The following is a 21,535-nucleotide window of genomic DNA, read 5'->3' as shown; positions in this document are numbered from 1 at the left end:
TGAGTTTAACCTGGAGGGTCACCAAGCCTCAGGTGAGGGGCACGATTGAGAGTGTAGGGCCTTCATGGTGACCATATTGGTGTTGCAGGTTTCACCTGTATTGTGAAAGAGTATCCAAATTATTCATGTTGTGGCATGTGAAAACAAGCTTATTTGTGATGCACGCACAGTGAATTGAAAATACGATAAATAAAAGTGTAGCAAACAAGTCTGCATTCATTTTACCCATGAACTGAGTGCAATTTGGCAGACACACAGGTTCCTTGCCAAATAGATCAATGATGCACTCATTAATCTGCAATTGTTTTTATTCACTCACGGGATATGGGTGCCTCTGGCTACGCCACCATTCATTGTTCATCCCTAATTGCCCAGAGGGCTGTTAAGGTTCAACTACACTGCTGTGGGTCTGGAGTCATACACAGGTCAGATCAGGCAAGGATGGCACAAAAAAAAACTGAAAGAACTACAGATGCTGGAAATCTGAAACAAAAACAGAAATTGCTGCAAAAACTCAGCAGGCCCGGCAGCATCTGTGGAGAGAAATCAGAGCTAATGTTTCTTGTTCCAGTGACCCTTCTTTAGATAAGGATGGCAGTTTCCTTCCCTAAAGGATATTAGTGAATCAGCTAGGATTTTCCAACAATTTCCACAGTACCTGAGAGAATGCAACATTTATTTCAATTTTAAAACTCATTATCCAATAACATCTTCATTCTCTATAATAATAGATTTTAATCCTCAGATTTCAGCATTATTCAATAAAGCAACAGTCCCTCCAAAAGGCAATTTCCCATTCTTTATACTGCCTACCTCCATCCTCTTGCACGTACCATTAATAATTCTAGACCTAACTTCTTAAAAACTCTTCTTAAGGATCCCTGAGTTCATGGCCGTATTTACTTCAACTCTTCCAACATGCTCATGGATGATTTTAGTATCTCATCTGTTGCGGGCACAAGTAACAATATATTTTGATTCACAGCTTCTGACTGCTTAAATTCTTCTCCATAAGAAAATTTCTGGCTACACATTGAGCTACTTATGTGTTATATACATTTTCATGGGTGGATTACTCAAATTTCCAAATCTCCAATATATGCTTATTATCATCAATTTTGTGGTAAAAGTACATTTCTAAACTGTATAATACGAAATTAGAAAAAAATGCCATGATATAACAACAAAATTGCAAATTTTTAGCAATGACCTGGACTCACTAATAAGCAATATTCAGAGTACATTAGCTCTTTGGATAAGTGCAGTCAGGAACAAGGATCTACAAGGTAATAGTCTTAAAGCACTTGTGACTGTACGAGAGTGAACTTCTCTGAAGATCTGGTTACATTAGCTAATTCTGCAGCACAAATCTTTGTTAACAGACTCAGTGTATAGAAAACACTGCACAAGCACCTACTAGGTGACTTACAAAGCAGTCTCTACTTGGGTTAATTCAATCTTTTATTATTGCCGCATTTCACTAATGAAATAAATACAGTTTTGGGAATGGCCTACTAACGACTTTAAAGATTGGCCACATGAACCAGTGGCAACAAAGCCATAGTGCAGTTTTAGTGTGTAGTATTAGCTCTGTCACATGGAAATTCATATCATTGAGCAGATCTCTGCCAAACTATTATATGCAGTCTCCAAGGTAGCCTAGTAGATAATATTGCAACCTACACAGCTTTAGGCGAATATGGTGCTCTGCTGCCAATTATTTACTTTTAAAGTCGATTTGTTCTGAACAACAGAAACTGGAATCAGAGGAGATTCACAAGACTAAGCAATCCCGTAACCTATGGAACATATCTAAGCTGTGCAGTTCTGCCACATCCAGTCATGAGTGGTGCTGGACAATTAAACAACTCACTGGGGGAGGAAAAGGCTCCACAATATCCTGTTCTTAGTGATGGAAGAGCTCAAAACATCAGAGTAAAGAGCCAGAAGTGCCAAGTGGATGACCCATTTTGATCTCCTCAAATGGTTCCCAGCATCACAGAAGCCAGTCTTTAGCCAATTCAATTCGCTCCATGCGATATCAAGAAACGGTTGGAGGCACTGGATATTGCAAAGGCTATGGGCTCTGAGAACATTCCAGTAATAGTACTGAAGTCTTGTGCTCCAGAACTTCCCACTCACCTAGTCAAGCAGTTACAACACTGGAAGCTACCCTATAATGGGGAAAATTGCCCAGACATGTCCTGCACACAAAAAGCAGGACAAATCCAATCCATCCACTTACCACCCCAGTCTACTCTCGATTATAAGTAAAGTGATGGAAGATATCATCAAGTGTTATCAAGCAGCAGCGATTCAGTAATAACCTGCTCAGTGATGATCAATTTGGGTTCCGCCAGAGTCATACAGCACAAAAACAGACCCTTCAGCCCAACTCATCCATGCCGACCAGTTTCCTAAACTGAACTAACCCCATTTGTTCACGTTTTGCCCATATCCATCTAAACGTTGCCTATCCATGTATCTGTCTAAATGTCTTTTAAATATTGTAACTGTACTCGCCTCTGCAACTTCCCCTGGCAGCTCGTTCCATATACACACCACCCTGTGTGTGAAAAAGCTGCCCCTTAAATCTCTTAAATCTTTCCCCTCCCATCTTAAATCTATGCCCTCTAGTTTTGAACTCCCCCATGCTGGGGAAAAGATCTTGGCTATTTACCTTACCTATGACTCTCAAGATTTTATTAACCTCTATTAGGAAACCCCTCAACCTCCTCCTCTCCAGGGACAAAAGTCCCAGTCTATCCAGCCTCTTATAACCCAAATCCTCCAGTTTTGGTATCATCTTTGTAAATATTTTTTGCATCATTTCCTGTTTAATAACATCCTTCCTATAGCAGGCCAACCAGAATTGTATGCAGTACTCCAAATGTGGCCTTACCAATGTATTATACAGCCGTAACAAGACATCCCGACTCATGTACTCAATGCTCTGAACGATGAAGCTCAGCACGTCAAACATCTTTTTCACCACCGTCTACCTGTGACGCGGATTTCAAGGAAACACGTACCCACATCCCTAGGTGTCTCTGTTTGACAACCCTTCCGAGGACCCTACCATTAACTATGCAAGTCCTGCCCTGGTGTGCCTTACCAAAATGCAACAGCTCACATTTATCTAAATTAAACTCCATCTGCTAGTCTGCAGCCCACTGGTCCAGTTGGTCAAGATCCCGTTGTACTCTTGGAACCTTCTGTATTGTCCACTATACCATGAATTTTTATATCATCCACAAACCTACTAACCATGCCTCCTATATTCTCATCCAAATTGTTTAAGTGTCACACAGCTTCTGACATCATTACAGCCTTGGTTCAAATAAGGATAAAAGAGCTGAATACCAGAGCTGACATGAGAGAGATAGCTCTTGACATTAAGGCCATTTTCCACCAAGTGTGACATCAAGGACATCAACGTGAATCAGGAGGCAAAGTCTCTGCTAATTGGACTCATACCTAGGAAGATGGAACGTAGCAATATAGTTGTAGTTGTTGGATGTCAGCAATCTCAGCTCCAGAACATCTCTGCAGAAGTTTCCCAGGTAGCGTCCAAGGCCAAACCATCTTCAGCTGCTTCATCAATGACCTTCCCTCCATCATACAGTCATCTGTTTGCTGATGATGAAACAATGCTCAGCACCATTCATGATTTCTCAGATGCTGAAGGAGTCGCTGTTCAAATGCAACAAGAGCTGGACAATGTCTAAGCTCCAGCTGACGAGTGGCAAGTAACATTCGCACCACACAAATGCAAGGCAATGACCAACTCCAATAAGAAACAATCTAACCACCACCCCTTGACATGCAATGGTGTTAACATCACTAAAACCCCCACTACCAACATCCTTGGAGTTACCATTGGCCAGTAACTCTACTTGACTCAAACACAGTAGCTACAAGAGCAGGTCAGAGGCTTGGAATATTGGGCAAATAACACCCAACTCTCCAAAGTCTGTCCATCAGCCTCAAGGCACAAGTCAGGAATGTGACAGAATACTCCCCAGTTGCCTGGATGGGTGCAGCTCCAACAACACTCAAGAAGCTTGACTCCATCCAGGACAAAGCAGTCAGTTTCATTGGCACCATATACACAAACATCCACGCTGGCCACCACAAACACTCAGTATTGGCAGTGCGTATCTACAAAATGCAATGCAGAAATTCACTGAAGATTCTTAGACAGCACCTTCCAAACCTATGATGACTTCCATCTGTAAGGGCATTAGAAAGTTGGGAACACCACCACCTGCAAGATCCCCTCCAAGCTACTCACCATCCTGACTTGGAAATATATTGCCGTTCTTTCACTGTCGCTGGGTCAAAATTCTGGAATTCCCTCCCCAATGGCACTGTGCGTCAACCTGAATCATGTGGACTGCAGCAGCTCAAGGAGGCAGCTCGCTACCACCTTCTCATGGGCAACTAGACACAAACAGGAAATTCTGGCCAGCCAGTAAAGCCTAAGTCCCATGAATGAATTAAAAAAAAATGCAATCACAGTTTCTTGTAGGCAACTCAGTATTCAGTTTTATCAATCAATAATTCAGGGTTTGTGTGCCACTCTGATGCCCAGCGGTCGTAGAAGTCTTGTGGTGAGTTCTGACGTGTTCCTGATGTAGGGTAGTGTGATGAGTATGTCGGGGCGTGTAGAATCTTTCTGATGCTGTTCTTGTAGGCATCTCCTGACCCAGTTCTTTGGATATCCATTATCCTTGAATACTTCGAAGAGGTATTCCTCCTCCTCTTGGCGTAGTTCCATGTTGCTGCAGTGTGTTGTTGCCCTTTTAAATAGTGTTCGCACGCAGCTTTGTCTGTGTGCGCTGGGATGGTTACTATTGAAGTTCAATACCTGGTCTGTGTGTGTGGTTTTTCGGTGTACTTTCATTTGCAGTTCCCCATTTGTCTTGTGCTCTACCATGACGTCCAGGAATGGGAGTTGTTTGTTCTTCTTCTCCTCCTCTCTGGTGAATTTTATTCTGGTGAGGGTGTTGCTTATGTGGCGCACAAACCCACATCAACCCTACGACAAGTGCTCACCCGAACTAAAGACTCACTCCCCGCCATGGACAGGACCAGTGTCATCTACAAGGTCCCCTGCAGAGACTGCGAGAAACACTACGTCGGACAAACAGGAAGGAAACTAACAACAAGAGTACATAAACACCAACTGGCTACAAAAAGACACGACTAATACTCACTCATCTCAATCCACATGGACAAGGAGAACCACAACTTCGACTGGGACAACACCAAGATCCTGCGACAGGCTTGGCAGAGACAAGCACGTGAATTCCTGGAAGCATGGCACTCCATGAAGTAGGCTACTAATAAACACATTGAACTCGACCCCATATACATTCCACTATGGAGGAAACCCGGAAGTGAGGCAATCCATCGCAATGGACCCCAAAAGCCAGGCAGGAAAACACACCGACGCTTCATCAGAGGCTGCACTGAGGATGTTACCAAGCATGGTACGAAACATCTGCTGAACAACAAACCAGCTCAGCGAGCCAACCAACCTCAACATCCACAACCCGAGCTACAAATCTACTCCAAATGTTAGGAGCTTAGATGGAGCAGAATGTGTAAGGAGCATCCAGGAGGGTTTTCTAGAGCAGTATGTAAATAGTCCAACTCGGGAAGGGGCCAAATTGGACCTGGTGTTGGGGAACGAGCCCGGCCAGGTGGTTGAAGTTTCAGTAGGGGATTACTTTGGGAATAGTGATCACAATTCCGTAAGTTTTAGAATACTGATGGACAAAGACGAGAGTGGTCCTAAAGGAAGAGTGCTGAATTGGGGGAAGGCCAACTATAGCAAAATTCGGCAGGAGCTGGGGAATGTGGATTGGGAGCAGCTGTTTGAGGGTAAATCCACATTTGATATGTGGGAGGCTTTTAGAGAGAAGTTGATTAGAGTGCAGGACAGACATGTCCCTGTGAAAATGAGGGATAGAAAGGGCAAGATTAGGGAACCATGGATGACAGGTGAAATTGTGAGACGAGCAAAGAGGAAAAAGGAAGCATACATAAGGTCTAGGCGACTGAAAACAGACGAAGCTTTGGAAGAATATCGGGAAAGTAGGACCAATCTCAAACGAGGAATTAAGAAGGCTAAAAGGGGTCATGAAATATCTTTAGCAAACAGGGTTAAGGAAAATCCCAAAGCCTTTTATTCATACATAAGGAGCAAAAGGGTAACTAGAGAAAGGGTTGGCCCAATCAAGGACAAAGGAGGGAAGTTATGCGAGAAGTCAGAGAAAATGAGCGAGATTCTTACTGAGTACTTTGCGTCGGTATTCACTGAGGAGAGGGACATGACGGATGTTGAGGTTAGGGACAGATGTTTGATTACTCTAGGTCAAGTCAGCATAAGGGAGGGGGAGTGTTGAGTATTCTAAAAGGCATTAGAGTGGACAAGTCCCCAGGTCCAGATGGGATCTATCCCAGGTTAATGAGGGAAGCGAGACAGGAAATAGCTGGGGCCTTAACAGATATCTTTGCAGCATCCTTGAGCACGGGTGAGGTCCCGGAGAACTAGAGAATTGCTAATGTTGTCTCCTTGTTTAAGAAGGGTAGCAAGGATAATCCAGGAAATTATAGACCGGTGAGCCTGACGTCAGTGGTGGGGAAGCTGCTGGAGAAGATACTGAGGGATAGGATCTATTTACATTTGGAAGAAAATGGGCTTATTAGTGATAGGCAGCATGGTTTTGTGCAGGGATGGTCATGTCTTACCAACTTGATAGAATTCTTTGAGGAAGTGACAAAGTTGATAGATGAGGGAAGGGCTGTAGATGTCATATACGTGGACTTCAGTAAGGTGTTTGATAAGGTTGCCCATGGTAGGCTGAAGTCGCATGGGGTCCAGGGTGTGCGAGCTAGATGGATAGAGAACTGGCTGGGCAACAGGAGACAGAGAGTTGTAGTCGAAGGGAGTTTCTCAAAATGGAGAACTGTGACCAGTAGTGTTCCACAGGGATCCATGTTGGGACCGCTGTTGTTTGTGATAAACATAAATGATCGAGAGGAAGGTATAGATGGTCTGATTAGCAAGTTTGCAGATGACACTAAGATTGGTGTACTAGTAGATCGTGAAGGGAACTGTCGGAGAATGCAGCAGAATATAGATAGATTAGAGAGTTGGGCGGAGAAATGGCAGATGGAATTCAATCCAGGCAAATGCGAGGTGATGCATTTTGGAAGATCCAATTCAAGAGCGAACTATACGGTAAATGGAAAAGCCCTGGGGAAAATTGATGCACAGAGAGATCTCGGTGTTCAGGTCCAGTGTGCCCTGAAGGTGGCAACGCAGGTCGATAGAGTGGTCAAGAAGGCATACGGCATGCTTTCATTCATCGGACGGGGTATCGAGTACAAGAGTTGGCAGGTCATGTTACAGTTGTATAGGACTTTGGTTCAACCACATTTGGAATACTGCGTACAGTTCTGGTCGCCACATCACCAAAAGGATGTGGATGCTTTGGAGAGAGTGCAGACGAGGTTCACCAGGATGTTGCCTGATATGGAGGGCGCTAGCTATGAAGAGAGGTTGAGTAGATTAGGATTATTTATATTAGAAAGATGGAGGTTGAGGGGGGACCTGATTGAGGTCTATAAAATCATGAGCGGTATAGACAGGGTGGATAGCAAGAAGCTTTTTCCCCAGAGTGGGGGACTCAATTACTAGGGGTCACGATTTCAAGGTGAGAGAGGAAAAGTTTAAGGGAGATATGCGTGGAAAGTTCTTTACGCAGAGGGTGGTGGGTGCCTGGAACGCGTTGCCAGCGGAGGTGGTAGAGGCGGGCACGATAGCGTCATTTAAGATGTATCTAGACAGATACATGAATGGGCAGGGAGCCGAGGGATACTGATCCTTGGAAAATAGGCAACAGGTTTAGATAGAGGATCTGGATCAGCACAGGATTGGAGGGCGAAAGGGCCTGTTCCTGTGCTGTAATTTTCTTCGTTCTTTGTTTTGACAAGGGCAGCTAATGTATGGGAAAATCATAGTCTCCAAGTCACATATCACTGCAACTTGGAACTTCTTTAATAATTTTTTTCACATTATCGTTAGGTCAAAATCTGGCAATTTAATTCATAAAAGCATGGCAAGTGTAGCTAAACCACATGGAACTGCAATAGTTTAAGGTGGTGGCTCACGATCATCTTCGCAAGGTCAATCAGGTATGGGTAATAAATGCTGGCCTAGCCAGTGACACCCACATTCCATAAAAAAGTCAGTAAATTTACCAAGTTGGTGTTGGGATTGGCAGGTGAGGAACATCACAGATTTATTCCATGCTGCTGGATGGGTAGAGGTAGAGGTAGAGGTAGAGAGAGGGAGGGAGGGAAGAGAGAGGGAGGGAAGAGAGAGGGAGGGAAGAGAGAAGGAGGGAGCGCGACAGTAAGCGAGCGTGTGCACGGGCGTTGGGGGGGCACGCGAAATCAGCCGGTCATTCCTGCTCCAGATCATTATCCTGTGACGTGTGCTGGAAATATGAATGCGGCTGTCACGCCCGTCATACTCAACTAGATTGCTGGCAACACCATCATCACACTTACGAAATAATGACCATTTCGATGAGTACCAGAGGATACCCAATCCCAGTAAAGGGACTCAGGAAACAGCCAATACTTACAGTACAGGAGGAACAGGGAGAGTATTGAAGAAAAAGATAAAGTAAAATTGAAACTTACAAATATGCATCAGTAATTTACAAGCATTTGGCAGCTTTAGGATCTGAAAAACTTCTTAGAAATTAAGATTGTGGGAGTTGAAGCAAAGAAAATTTAAGACCAAACAGAATTCTGCTTAAAGAAAACATTTCAGGCACCCAATGTGTTTTTCTTCAAACTGAAATTAACAAAATTATTTTGCAGCCAAAATAATGAGCAAACAGTAAAACTGTCTTTCTCAAGCTTTAAAAAATAAATAGATGAGAAAAAGCTGCAATTATAGTTCTGCTGTAATGCTATCTAGCTGCAACACTTTTCTATGGATAACAGCTTAAATCATACATGGCCGTGGGTGTCAAAGGAAAACATTACATTCTCAAAAAGCACTAGCTGCAGTTCACACTCCCAATTCAAATTCTACCTTCAAGATCCGGCATTGGTTTCTACTCTCCCGAATTTGAAAGTACCACATGGTGCAGCTAGATTATTTAATTCTCTTTTACTTTAATATTTCATTAAGTGCAACACCTCCATTGATATCTTTCAACAACAGTCAAATTACGAAATTGGTAATTTCCAGTATAGGCCTGTAACAGTGAACTGTATTGTGAAGAAAAGATAGAGTCTAACAAGAATAAAACATCAGGGGTGTCCTAAAATGTTCTCTGCATCTCTAGTATAATAAATGAAACAAGAGTAGAAATGAAATGAATGTATCACAGTTAGAAAACCAAGCTAAATATCTGAAGATGGAGTTTTATTCCTTCTTTTTCAAAGTGGATTTTAAAATTCAATATTTGGAATTTACATCAAGCCATAAATATTCACAGTTATGATTGAATTGCAGCTATCAGTCTGACTGGTATGTGTTGGTAGCAAATATGCCATATACCAAGTTTTATACTGCCTACCATGTATTGTTGCACCCAGCATCAAAATCAGTGACAGAGAAACTCTATGCTTGGGGTTTAAATACATTTGCAAAATTCCATTTCAGACAAGTAGAATTATGGCTATGACAGCAAGGGCAGAACTACCAACCTACGAGAAATAAAATGGTCAAGTATTCATTGTGGCTGCTTACCTGCATAGACACTACACAGTTCAAACTAAAAGAAAGGCAGCCTCCTGAAGAGATTTTACACCTCCTTGTTTTAGTCTATGTGGAAGAAGGACCAGACCTCATGGTAATGTCTCAAGAATGTACTTTAAGAAGCCATCAAAATGGCAATATAACTGCATTCTAAACAATTCAGTCTTTAGCAGAGGTGGTGGCAAAAATGAAATAAAACATGTAACATCCTCATAGAATAATCAAAGAATCATTGCAAAACAATTGCAACAGTTCCAGACTATTGGCAACTTTATAAGCATTGCGACGTAGGCAATGAATGCACTCTTGAAAATATTCCTGACATCCGGAGGGGGAAAAAACGCTTTGTCATCAGTTTGGTTGGTGTAAAGTTGCATTTACTATTTTGTAATCAATTCAATTGTTTGAAATAATACCTGAAACTTGCTGTTCTACATTTCCTATTTTCTGGGCAATACATAACCATAAACTTTCTAACCTTACAGACCTATTGGTAATAAGCAATTTTACTGTAATCAAGGGAAAGAGTGCATTGAGGAAGAAGTAGTTTCTGTTCAATGTTTTTGGGTGAACAGATATCAATTTCAAATCAGTTAACATGCTTCAAGAATTCTAAATGCTGGTACTTACCTCTTGGCTGAGTTCCAAAGCAATCTGGTTGAGAAGGGAAGAGAAGAATCCTGCATTTTGCAATAGTACACGTCCTGCTATACCTAGGTACGTAGACATTACCACTGGATATTTCTGAAATACAAGAAAATGATACAAACACTTAAAATATTTAAAATAAGTAGACTTGTTAAAAAATTCAAAACATTTTAATTTGTCCATAGAACACTGGTGCTGCTGGCAGACCAGTGTTTATTGTCCATTTCTAATTGTAGTAAACCACATTGCTGTGGGTCTGGAGTCACATATAGGCCAGACCAGGTAAGGATGGCAGATTTCATTCTCTAAAGGGTATAAGCGAACAAGATGAGTTTTATGACAAGCAACTGTAGTTACATGATTGCCATGGTAGTTTTACACTCGGTTTTCATTCCAGATTTTTAAACGATTCAAGTTTCACCATTTACCATCTGGGCTTCAAACCCATGTTCTGAAAGCATCAGCCTGGGTTTCAGGATTACTGATCCAGTGATATTACCAAAATGTCACTATCTCCCCACTTACATTCTTCAAAACGTGCAGCTAAACTTAAATCAATTTTGAAGGTAAAACTTTCAATGCTCCTCATTGAATTGGAGGAAAAAAAGAAATCAAAGTATTTTAGTTTTGCGTAAAACAAGAAAACAGCTCAATTTTATTACAGTGGTCTGAATTGCATGTCTCCTGGTTTACTACAACCTATTTTAAATTATTTTACTTACAATGCTGAATGCTGCGAAATACTGTGAAACTGCAATTATGTTGTGAGCAGTTTTTTAATGAGAAATTTCTGCATTTCTTATCCAGTTTTCCAGTCACGTTTCAATAGCTAGTAAATACTGTATCTTTACTTTTTCTGTATTTTTGATTGTGGTTTAACATGGGAAGAAAATGTTTGAAGAACCAAGGATTGCTGCATATTTTAAAGCAAGTAACCCAACATTCATGGTAAGTACTGTTTATTCAGACAGTGGTGGAATCGAGTTTGTAGACGAGCTGAACCCAAGGCATATACATAAATGGAGATTTGGATGGTAACAAGTAGCTAATCAGTTTGTGAACTCATGACAAGTTATTGACAACACAGACCTTCGGCCAGTCAACAATTATGTGATTGGCTTCTAGGTTGCAGCGCAGCTTGGAGGTGTGAATATTTCAGCAGAAACCAGTGGACTCTGAAGAAGGAACTATCCCTTTTCTTTGCAGTAAAACGCCTTTCAAGCCTGAGGATATCTCATTCATTTCCCCTTTCCAGTTGTTATAAGCTGTGACTTCTAGTGGATAAGTCAAAAACCTTTATAAGTGGGAACCAATCATTATGTGTCTACCACAAAAAGGTAAAAGTACCTTAAGGAGGAAGATCAAGAAGCAGCATTCTAATCAGAAGAATCACCTCAGTAAACCTTGTTGGCAAGAATCACTGAACTCCCTTCCCATTTTTTCTCCTACTCCCATAATACCCAACTTAATTTTTCCGATCTATACGTATGCATATGCAAGCCTGTGTCTAGGCGGGGAGTTTATAGGCAGTTTACAGTTTTAAGAAATTGAATACTGCAAACATGTTTGTATCTCTATTTATAGGAGATAGCTGCTATCTAGTACTTGCTACAATTTAGGAGTTGGAAGATTTTTTTATATGTTGATGACACACATTAATCTTTTTCTATGTTTATCTATGCTTACAATCTATGTATTTGTAATAGCCATTCTTGTCAAATATTGAAACTTGGCTAGTGCTTTCTGTCAACATGAGAGGAATTTTGCACACTTTTATAAAATCTTTAACTTTGTGATGACTCCAGGAATAGTGGAGCTTGATTTCCAAAGGGTCATCCTAGTAAAGCGTAACACTGGAGCTAACTGATCAAACTTAAAATCCTCATTAAGCAACTTTATTGTAACTTATAACATGATAAATTGTAAAACTGTGCAAATTTTATAAAATCCAATAAAAATAATTCTTTTATAACAACAGAACATACCTATGGATGTGTCTCTGGAGACATGAAATCAGAATTTGGAAGTGTATTTTAATATGGAATGAAACAAATCAACCTTAATTGTCTTAAAAAGTTGCGATAAAAGTCAACAAGCTGTAAAAAAAAATATGCAATGCAAAATCCTCTAAAACAATGATACCTTAAGAAGATGTCTTGCACCTTCCCCAAGTCTTTTAGTGCTGCCATGCAATCACAGACCCCCAGGACTTTGTTTGCTTCAGAGTACTGACTGACTTTGATGAGCAGCCTTCCACATGACTGACATTGTATGATTTTCCTGGCTGCCTCTGATGGCCCTACAGGATCGACCATTGTCCACTCTTCACTGTAGTCAGGCTATTTCCTTAATCGTGTTTCGCTTGAGCAAAGGATTAACTCTGGATAAGCCTCTGGACTGTGTGAGGACTGTATCTGTGACTGACTGTATCGAGATTCCCTGATTGATAACAGTAACTCTCCCCTCTCCAATCCAGGTGAGGACTAGTTGGAAAGTGGGTGGGGGCAAGGCGATTTGTTGAATAAATATGTATTGCATTTCCTGTGTAGGCAGCTTTTAAGAGTCACATTTCACTGTGCCATATTGCAAGATATTTACCCCATTACTGGACAGCTAACTCCTGAGGAGCATTTCATGCAGCCTATCCATGGGTCTGCACAATATGGCAGTACTGCCATCCTTCGGGCTTTGGTTGAAACCCCAACGAACTAACAGGCATGGCAAGGCATGGATGCTGCGCACATACATGAAGCATAAAGTCACTGAGCTGTAAAAGAGCTTATCATCAGTCCGGAGATCAGCCTAGTCCAATCACTGAACTGCATGCCTATCCACATGTGTGAAATGTTCTTGCCTCAGCCTTTCAATGCTAGCTGTTGGTGCACCTTTTATGCAAGTTTATGTTTCTAAAATGTCTGGCAAATAGATCAGAACGGTGCATGAGGATCATGAGGGATTTGCAAAAGTCAGATACCAATGTCTGTGGAGTGAGAGAGGCTGGTGTTCATGGATCATGCTCTGAGATGTTGTTGTTTGTAAGGAGGCTCTTCACAGCCAACAGCCAGTTAAACTGCCAAGGACACCTCTGATTTCCATGTTGAAAATTCTCAACATGCAGTTTGCTTGGCATGTTTGCCAAGAGAGGAAGGTGCGTATTAATGAGGCAAAATGTGTATTAATAAGGCTTCAACAAGCAATAAACCCTGTTAAAAGGCAACGTGCTGCTGCTTAGGCATCTCACCAAAAGTCTCACAGTGACTCTGCCACAATTCTTGCCACGGCCTCTATAAAATTCAACCTTACATTTCTATTAAATTAAGAGCCCGTTTAATACATCATCTGTGAATTGTATTTCTAAATTCCTACCTCTCCATCCAAGATTCCTTTAAGGACGAATGGAAGAAGTGGTTGAAACATCTGAGGCCCTAGTACAGGATTCACCTTTAGGACATTTTCTACAACCTGCAAAAACAAAATTTGTCCACTAAGAAATAGTTAAAGTAATTCTAAATATTGCATCAAGTGCTAAATAAACTTTTCAAACTAAAATGAATTGTAATTTTTAAAACTTTGGTGAAGAGAAAATCAGAAAGGGTTTTGATGAAAATTTCATAAACATTACCATTATGTATCTAGAGATGCCAAAAAATATGCATTCAAACAAAGCATCAGACATGAATCTCCAAACACACTGTCTTATCACATTTGTAAATCCAGCTAATGCTTGCACAGTATATTAAAGGCAACTGAAAAGGGGATGTGAATTTATTTATGTCTCAGTTACACTTATCTAATAATTCAACGCAACAAAACATCTACATTTAAATCTGTCCCAATCAGGGCTTTTCTACCCATAAGTTTATCATTTCAGATTTGTTCAGTGAATTTAAAATCCATCACCTGCCATTTGTGGGAACTGAACCCTGACCCCAGTGTATTATCTCATGTCGCTGGATTACCAGTGGTATTACCACTATGTCATAATCTCCTGATATTCACAATGTCAACAAATTGTTGTGTTCTTCTAACAACAAATAAACTTCCCTTTTCCATCAATGTGCTTTACCATTGATGTATAATTTCCATTTGACAACCAAATATCCTACTGTTAAAATAGGATAATTCTAAACAAGTTACCCATGTATCTCATCTAACACATTCAACATTCACTCTCTGCACCGCTGATGCACAGTGGCAGCAGAGTGTACCACCTACAAGATGCACCACAGCAGCTCATTAAAGGCTTCTTACACAGCAACTTCCAACCCATGAATACTACCTACACCACTTGGATTGAGTGGTTCAAGGCAGCTCGTTACCACCTTCTCAAAGGCAATTAGGGATCGGCAGTAAATGCTGGCTAGTCACTGACATCCTTCAGGCTCTGGCTGAAGCCCCAATAAACTAACAGGCATGACAAGGCATGGATGCTGAGTGCACGACGGAATAAAACAAAAGCTGCTGAGAAATCAACATTGGTAGACTTAGACATGCCAACTCCTACAAACTGATGGCATACATCACAATTTCTAGGTAATATTATGCCCCTCACAACCTTGTAAATTGGCTTTGAAGTCTCAAGATTTTGTTGAATACCATTGTTGAAAGATCAGGTGAGACTAGTGAAACAATGAGAGGCTGTAGAAAGCTGCGTTCAAGAACCAACAACTACTGTAAAGATCAAGATGCAGCAAGAGAGATTTCAGATAGAAAATCTAACTCTTTCAAAAGAGGTCTGACCTGGTACAGGTTAAAAGGCCACTAATGCAATTTATAGGTGAAATATGTTAGTCTCCTTAATACGACCAAAATTAAAATGCAATGCAACAGGCTTTATTTAGTTTCTCATGCACGTGGTTATGGTAAAATTATCACCATCACTGACCAACCGTGGATGTTGGCTAGTACTTGTTTACCGGATACCATTTCTTCATCAAGGCAACTAAACCTTAAAAACATCAGCAGTCATGTCCAAGAAATTGTTGTATGTAATAGTGGAGAAGGCTGTAGAAATTTATTTTGTGTTATCTATATCACAGTACTGATTATTCATTTTAGGTCAAGGAAAACTTTAGATTTACCCAGTATTTTTATTGCAAACAAAACAGAAAAATTCTTTGTTTCTGACTTTCTCACACCATTTAAATTTTATTGCAAATAGCTCAAATTTCCACAAGCAAAGGGAAGAAATGCCAATTTACTTCATAATATCTAATATTAACACAAATTCATTTAAAAATACCTTGAGCAATGTAATACATCCCAATGGGACATCACAGGACAATTATACAACAACTGACACTAAGCAGAAAGAGACAATGCTAGGAGAAGTAATCAAAACCTTGGTCAAAGCGGTAAATTTCAAGAAGCATTTTATAGAAGAGATAAGCAGAGGTTTAGGGAGAGAATTGCTGAACAATATAAACTTGGCACACAATAATTTTCAGATTTTTAGGTCTAGATGGTAAATGGGACAGCCAGCAATGGTGGTAGTAAGGAAACAGGTGCTAGAGTTACTTGCCACTTGTCAAAAGGAGCTTGAATAATATCAGAGTCTTGTTGTACTGAGACATGACTGCTTCAGTCCCTGAGAAGTCAGGAATGGTGCTGAATATTATACAATTAGTGAACATCCCCGTTTTGATTTTATGACAGAGGATTTGGGCAGTAGGAATTTAGATGAGTTCAAGTTTGGGAGTTTGTGACTGTGCTGCTACTTCACCCTTCTAATATATATTTCCAACAATAAAACAAATAGAAAATCAGAGACAGAAGCAAAAACTGAAATTGCTGGAAAAACTCAGCAGGTCTGGCAGCATCTGTGGAGAGAAATCAGAGTTAATGTTTTGGATGCAGTGATCCTTCTTCAGACATGAAACGTTAGCTTTGATTTCTCTCCAGAGATGCTGCCAGACCTGCCGAGTTTTTCTAGCAATTTCTGTTGTTTTTTTCTGATTTCCAGCATCTGCAGTCCTTTTGGTTTTTAATTAGAAAATTAGTTTGTTTAACACATGCATTGCAGTAAACAAAAACTTCATTATTCTTTACTTTAGTAATCTCCCCTTTCTCAGCAACTTTGCTTTCATATTCAGTTGGATTTTGTAAGTACTAGTTTTGTTCTTCACACTTGTTTTTGTTCAAATTTTTCTTTACACACGATGTTTTGCCAAAAAGCGCCCCAGTCTGTCCACTCACATGCAACCTGACAGTGAGACTTGTCATTAAAACATTTCACAGAAAATGTACTCATTTCATTTCACCAGTTTTACAATATCAATTCTGGACTCTGATCCAATGGGTTGAAAATATTATTTCCATTTGTCAACAATATGCTGAGTTTTCCACTTCTGCCAATACCTTTGCTCTCTGTAGGATTTGTTATTCATGGAGGTGACATTGTGACACGTTTCAAATGTTAACAACATCATGCTGTGAAACACAGAATATCTGTAATTTGACAGGAAGAATACAATTTTGAAAACTGTACAGGCCATGTATTTAATAAGAATACATAATCATATTTAAGACTGAATGATCACTTAAGTAGATAATGTATGTTTGAGGATACATCAATTCTAGAGTAAATGAAGAGATCTGTAAAAAGCTACAACAATCAAGATGCTTCGATATATAGTCAGAGTCTAAGATTTAATAGAAATCATTGATCTAAATGGAAAATCTGAGGACAAGAGCCAAGGAATGTACTGTTAGATGTCATAAAGCCCCCCCCAAAAAATGCAGAAGTTGGAATAAATCATGAAGTTATGGTTAGATTATGCCAATTTTGGGTTTTCAAAGCCTGAAATAAAGTCTTAATCCTTAAATAAAGGAATAATTGGCAATCTAGCAGTGTGAGGTCCCTTGGGGAAGAGTGACCATAATGAAAAAGAATTCTTGATTAAGATAGAAAGTGACATATTGATTCTGAGCCTTAAGTCCTAAATCTAAATAAAGAAAACTATCTTGGTATGAGGTGCGAACTGGCTATGATAACTTGGGAACATTACTTAAAGGAAGATTGGTGAATAGACAACAGCAAGCATTTAAAAAGAGTACATGGAGGGACACAACAACTGTTCATTCCTGAAAATAAAACAGGGAAAAGGTGCACAGCCATGGCTAACAAGGGAAATTAGGGATAGTACTGGATTCAAGGAAGGGGTGTTCAAAGTGGCCAAAAAAATCTGCAGATCCAAGGAATGGAAGCAGTTTAGACTTTACGAAAGGAGGACAAAGGGTTTAAGGGGTGGGGGTGGACAAGTAGAGTATGAGTAAGCTTGCAGAGAACATACAAACTAATTGTAAAATATTCTATAGGTCTCCGGAAAAAACAGGCTTGATGGGGTGAATGGCCTACGCCTGTTCCTATGTTTCTAAAACAGTATTAACAGGGAAATTGGTGTTAGAGAAATTAATGGGATTAAAGGCCAATAAATCCCCAGGGTATGATAATCTATATCTCAGAGTAATTAAAGAAGTTGGCTTACAAATAGTGGATACATGGTGGTTATAATTCCAAATTCTATAGACTCTGGAACAGTTCCTACAGCATGTAGGATAGCTAATGTAACCCCACTATTTAAAAAGGTGGTAGAGAGAAAACAGGGAATTATAGACCAGTTTGCTTGACATGGGTAGTCAGGAAAATGCTTCAGTCTATTTTAAAAGAATAAGTAGGAGTGCACTTGGAAAGCAGTGACAGACCAGACAGAATCGGCATGGATTTAGGAAGGGGAAATCATGCTTGACAAATTAACAGTATATTTTTGAGGATGTAACTAGCATAGTTGATGAGGAGATGCCAGTGGATGTGGTTTACTTGGACTTTCGGAAGGTTTTCGATAAGGCTCCATGTAAGAGTTTAGCATGTAAAATTAAACATTCAGTGTACTGACACAGGTAGACAACTAGTTGGCAGACAGGAGACAAAGAGTAGGAATAAACAGGTCTTTTTTCAAATGACAGCCAGTGACTAATGGGGCAGCTCAGGAATCAGTGCTTGGACCCCAGCTATTTACAACATATATTAATGATTTAGATGAGGGAACTAAATGTGATACCTCCAAGTTTGCAGATGACACAAAGCTGGATGGGAGGGTGAACTGTGAGGAGGAGGAAGAGATGTTTCAACATAATTTGGACAAGTTGAGCTAGTGGACAAATACATGGCAGATGAACTATAATGTAGATAAATGTGAGATTACCCACGTTGGTAGGAAAAAAACAAGAAGGCAGATTATAGCCATTTAGATAATAAATTCCAAGGCGAACGTGTAACAAGACGTGAATATCCCCATATACCCGTCACTGAAAGTAAACATGCTGGTACAGCAGGTGGTAAAAGGCAGCAAATGGTTTCTTAACCAGCATACCAAGAAGATTTGAGCACAGGAGGCTGCATCTGGAGTATTTTGTGTAGTTTTGGTGTCTTTATCTGAGGAAGAATGTTCTGGCTATGGAGGGAGTGCAGTGAAGATTTACCAGACTGATTCCTCGGATGGCAGGGCTGACATATGAAACAAGACCAGATTGGTTAGGCTTATATTCACTGGAGCTTAGAAGAATGAAAGGGGATCGAATAGAAACTTATCAAATTCTCAACAGGACAATATTATGTAAACACAGAATGATACAAATGACAGGGAACTCTGGAACCTGGGTCACAGTTTAAGGTTATGGGGGTAGGTCGTTTTCGACTGAGATGAGGAGAAATTTCATCACCCAGAGAGTGGTGAGCCTATGGAATTTTGGTTGAGGCCAAAACATTGAATTCTTTTAGGAAGGAATTACATATAGGTCTTGGGGCTAAAGGGATCAAAAACTACGGACTGAAAGCAGGAACAGGATACGGAGTTGGATGATCAGCAATGATCATGTTGAATGGCAGAGCAAGCCTAATCATTCTCCTGTTTTCTATGTTTCAATGTTTAATCTGTAAGAAGCTTTGATAACTGAGAAAACAATTAGCTAGGGTTGGAAGTGATGCAATGAGTACTCATTTAAGCATGGTGAAGATGCAAGAGAGAAAGTACGTAGGTTAGTGCTTTCATAGTTTACAAGGAATAAGTGAAGCCAATCATAGCAGGAATGGTAACAGTAATTTTGATGCAAGAGAAAAGTGTAGTTAGAAAGTGTGATATCGATAAAGGATCGGTCAGCTAACACTTTTCTATTTTTATGCACAAGTCCAGAAGTGTGAAAAACGTGCTAAAGGTGTTTGCTCGGATACAAAATCAAAACATATGTCTTAGAGGGGTTAGGGCTGTATAGACTGTGGGAAAGAAAGAATTCTGATAAAAGTTTGCAAGTCTGCATCAACATTAATGTTATTTCTCTCACTACGGATACTGTCTGACATATTGAGAATTTTCAGATTTTTCTGCTTTTTTTATTTTAACTTAGAAAAGCGTTGTTAGAATAGCAAAATAATTTGAGATGAAGTGGAGGTTATTCTAACATTGAGAGGATGAGGGAGTTTCAAAGCAGTCTAGAACGAGGCAGCATGCAGAAAAATAATTTTAAAAAACCCAGGAGGCAAAAACTGGTGTGTGGTCTTGACAAAAAAAAAACTTTTAAGTATCAGAAATCAAATCTTGACTAAAATGTACGATGTAGAGAAGATCAAGATATGGTTATTTAACTGTGACACTAAGCAATCTTAAGTTCTCGAATATTAAATATGAGCCAAAGCAAAAGACAACGAGTGAATTAGTAACATTTATTCAACTCATCAACTGCACTTAAAAATAATTTGAAAAAAGCTATAATTCACTGTTTCTTTCCCATTTAAACAGAGGATGTTCTATCCAGGAGAAAAGTAGTATCCATCTACTGTCAGGTCAAAAGTAGTAACTGCAGTGTCTAATTTCATTCTTGATAAAATACAATGTGAATTTTTACTTGTTAAATGGAGGAAGGGAGACAGAGAAATCAGAGGTGTACATGGTGTTTGGAAATCAAAGCTAGGAGAGGATCTGAGATCTTGCCAAGGGATCAGAGGCCTGGTCATTGGGAAGGGAATTTCGGGGAAGTAGAAATTGGAGCTGCTTGGATACAGGATTGTGGGGAATTGTGGGGAAGACCAATACATCGGTGCTGCATGTAAGGATGTGTGTTCAGTTGCAGAATTGCCCAAAAGCAAGACACTGGATACAAGACACTGAGGTTCGGGAAATCAGGTCAAATTATTTAAATTTTAATAAGTTAAAAATCTTAACTTTTTAAGCTTAAGTTTTCCCTAATAATAACAAGCACAGTACCATACTGCCTCCTCTGAATGGGTTGGTTATCTGTCCACCTTCCCTCTGTTAAAGCTAGACGTGGATGGGGATTGGCTTGAAGTTTGACTTAGGATTCTGAATAGTAATACTTTAAATCAGTTCCTTCTCTGCCAATCCAAATCCACAAAGTTTTGTGGTCAAAACTGTTTAAACATGAGATTAAAAAAAAAATTAACTGAGGCCCTGCTCCAGACCCTTGTGGTCACTATTAGTCTCACGTTGCCAGTTGAAGCACAGACTCATCATTCCCTCTACTCTCCTCTTGAAATGCATGACCTTGCACCATGTGAACTGAATTCTATTTACCACTTCTCTTCCTAACTAGCCAGTCCAGTGATAACTTCCTGCCCTCTATAGCCTTCCCCTTCACTTCCCACAACACAACAAATTTCTGTTATCAAAAACAGAAGTTGCTGGCAAAGCTCAGCAGGTCTGATGGAATCTGTGAAGAAAAAAAATCGCTGCTCGACTTGGAAGGTGTGTCTGGGGCCTTGGATAGTGAGGAGGGAAGTAAGCAGGCAGGTGTCAAACCTTTTGCAATTGTATGGGAAGGTGTCGTGGAGCTGTGGGGATGCTTTGGGAATGAAGGAGGAGTGGACCAAGGAGTCCTGGAAGGAACAGCCCCTGCAGAAGACTAACGAAGTCTTCCTTCTTTTAACATTTCGGGTCCGGTGACCCTTCCTCAGAACAGAATTTCTGTTAATACCTGCCAACTTCTGACGTGATATTGGTTGCCCAACTTTTTTGCAACCACCCCCCACTCCACTCCTCCTCTTATCCATTCTAACCTATTTCCCTCTGAACTGACTGCACT

The 21,535-nt window shown here is 40.2% G+C and overlaps 1 protein-coding gene across 1 annotated transcript in view; it reads right to left on the bottom strand.

Annotated features, from left to right (window-relative positions):
- The window catches only part of ipo11 (importin 11), a 310,760-nt gene that overhangs the window by 59,979 nt on the left and 229,246 nt on the right, over positions 1-21,535 (bottom strand). Inside the window, exons 25-26 of the mRNA XM_048597668.1 lie at positions 13,808-13,903; positions 10,424-10,537 (exon numbers count right to left, since the gene is read on the bottom strand). Of these exons, the coding sequence (XP_048453625.1) occupies positions 10,424-10,537; positions 13,808-13,903 (210 nt within the window). The remainder of the gene's footprint in view (positions 1-10,423; positions 10,538-13,807; positions 13,904-21,535) is intronic.

This window comes from Rhincodon typus, chromosome 1 (genome assembly GCF_021869965.1).
Source record: "Rhincodon typus isolate 14 chromosome 1, sRhiTyp1.1, whole genome shotgun sequence".
NCBI lineage: Eukaryota > Metazoa > Chordata > Chondrichthyes > Orectolobiformes > Rhincodontidae > Rhincodon > Rhincodon typus.
The sequence above is the reverse complement of the archived record's forward strand: the minus strand, read 5'-3'. Positions and strand labels throughout refer to the sequence as shown.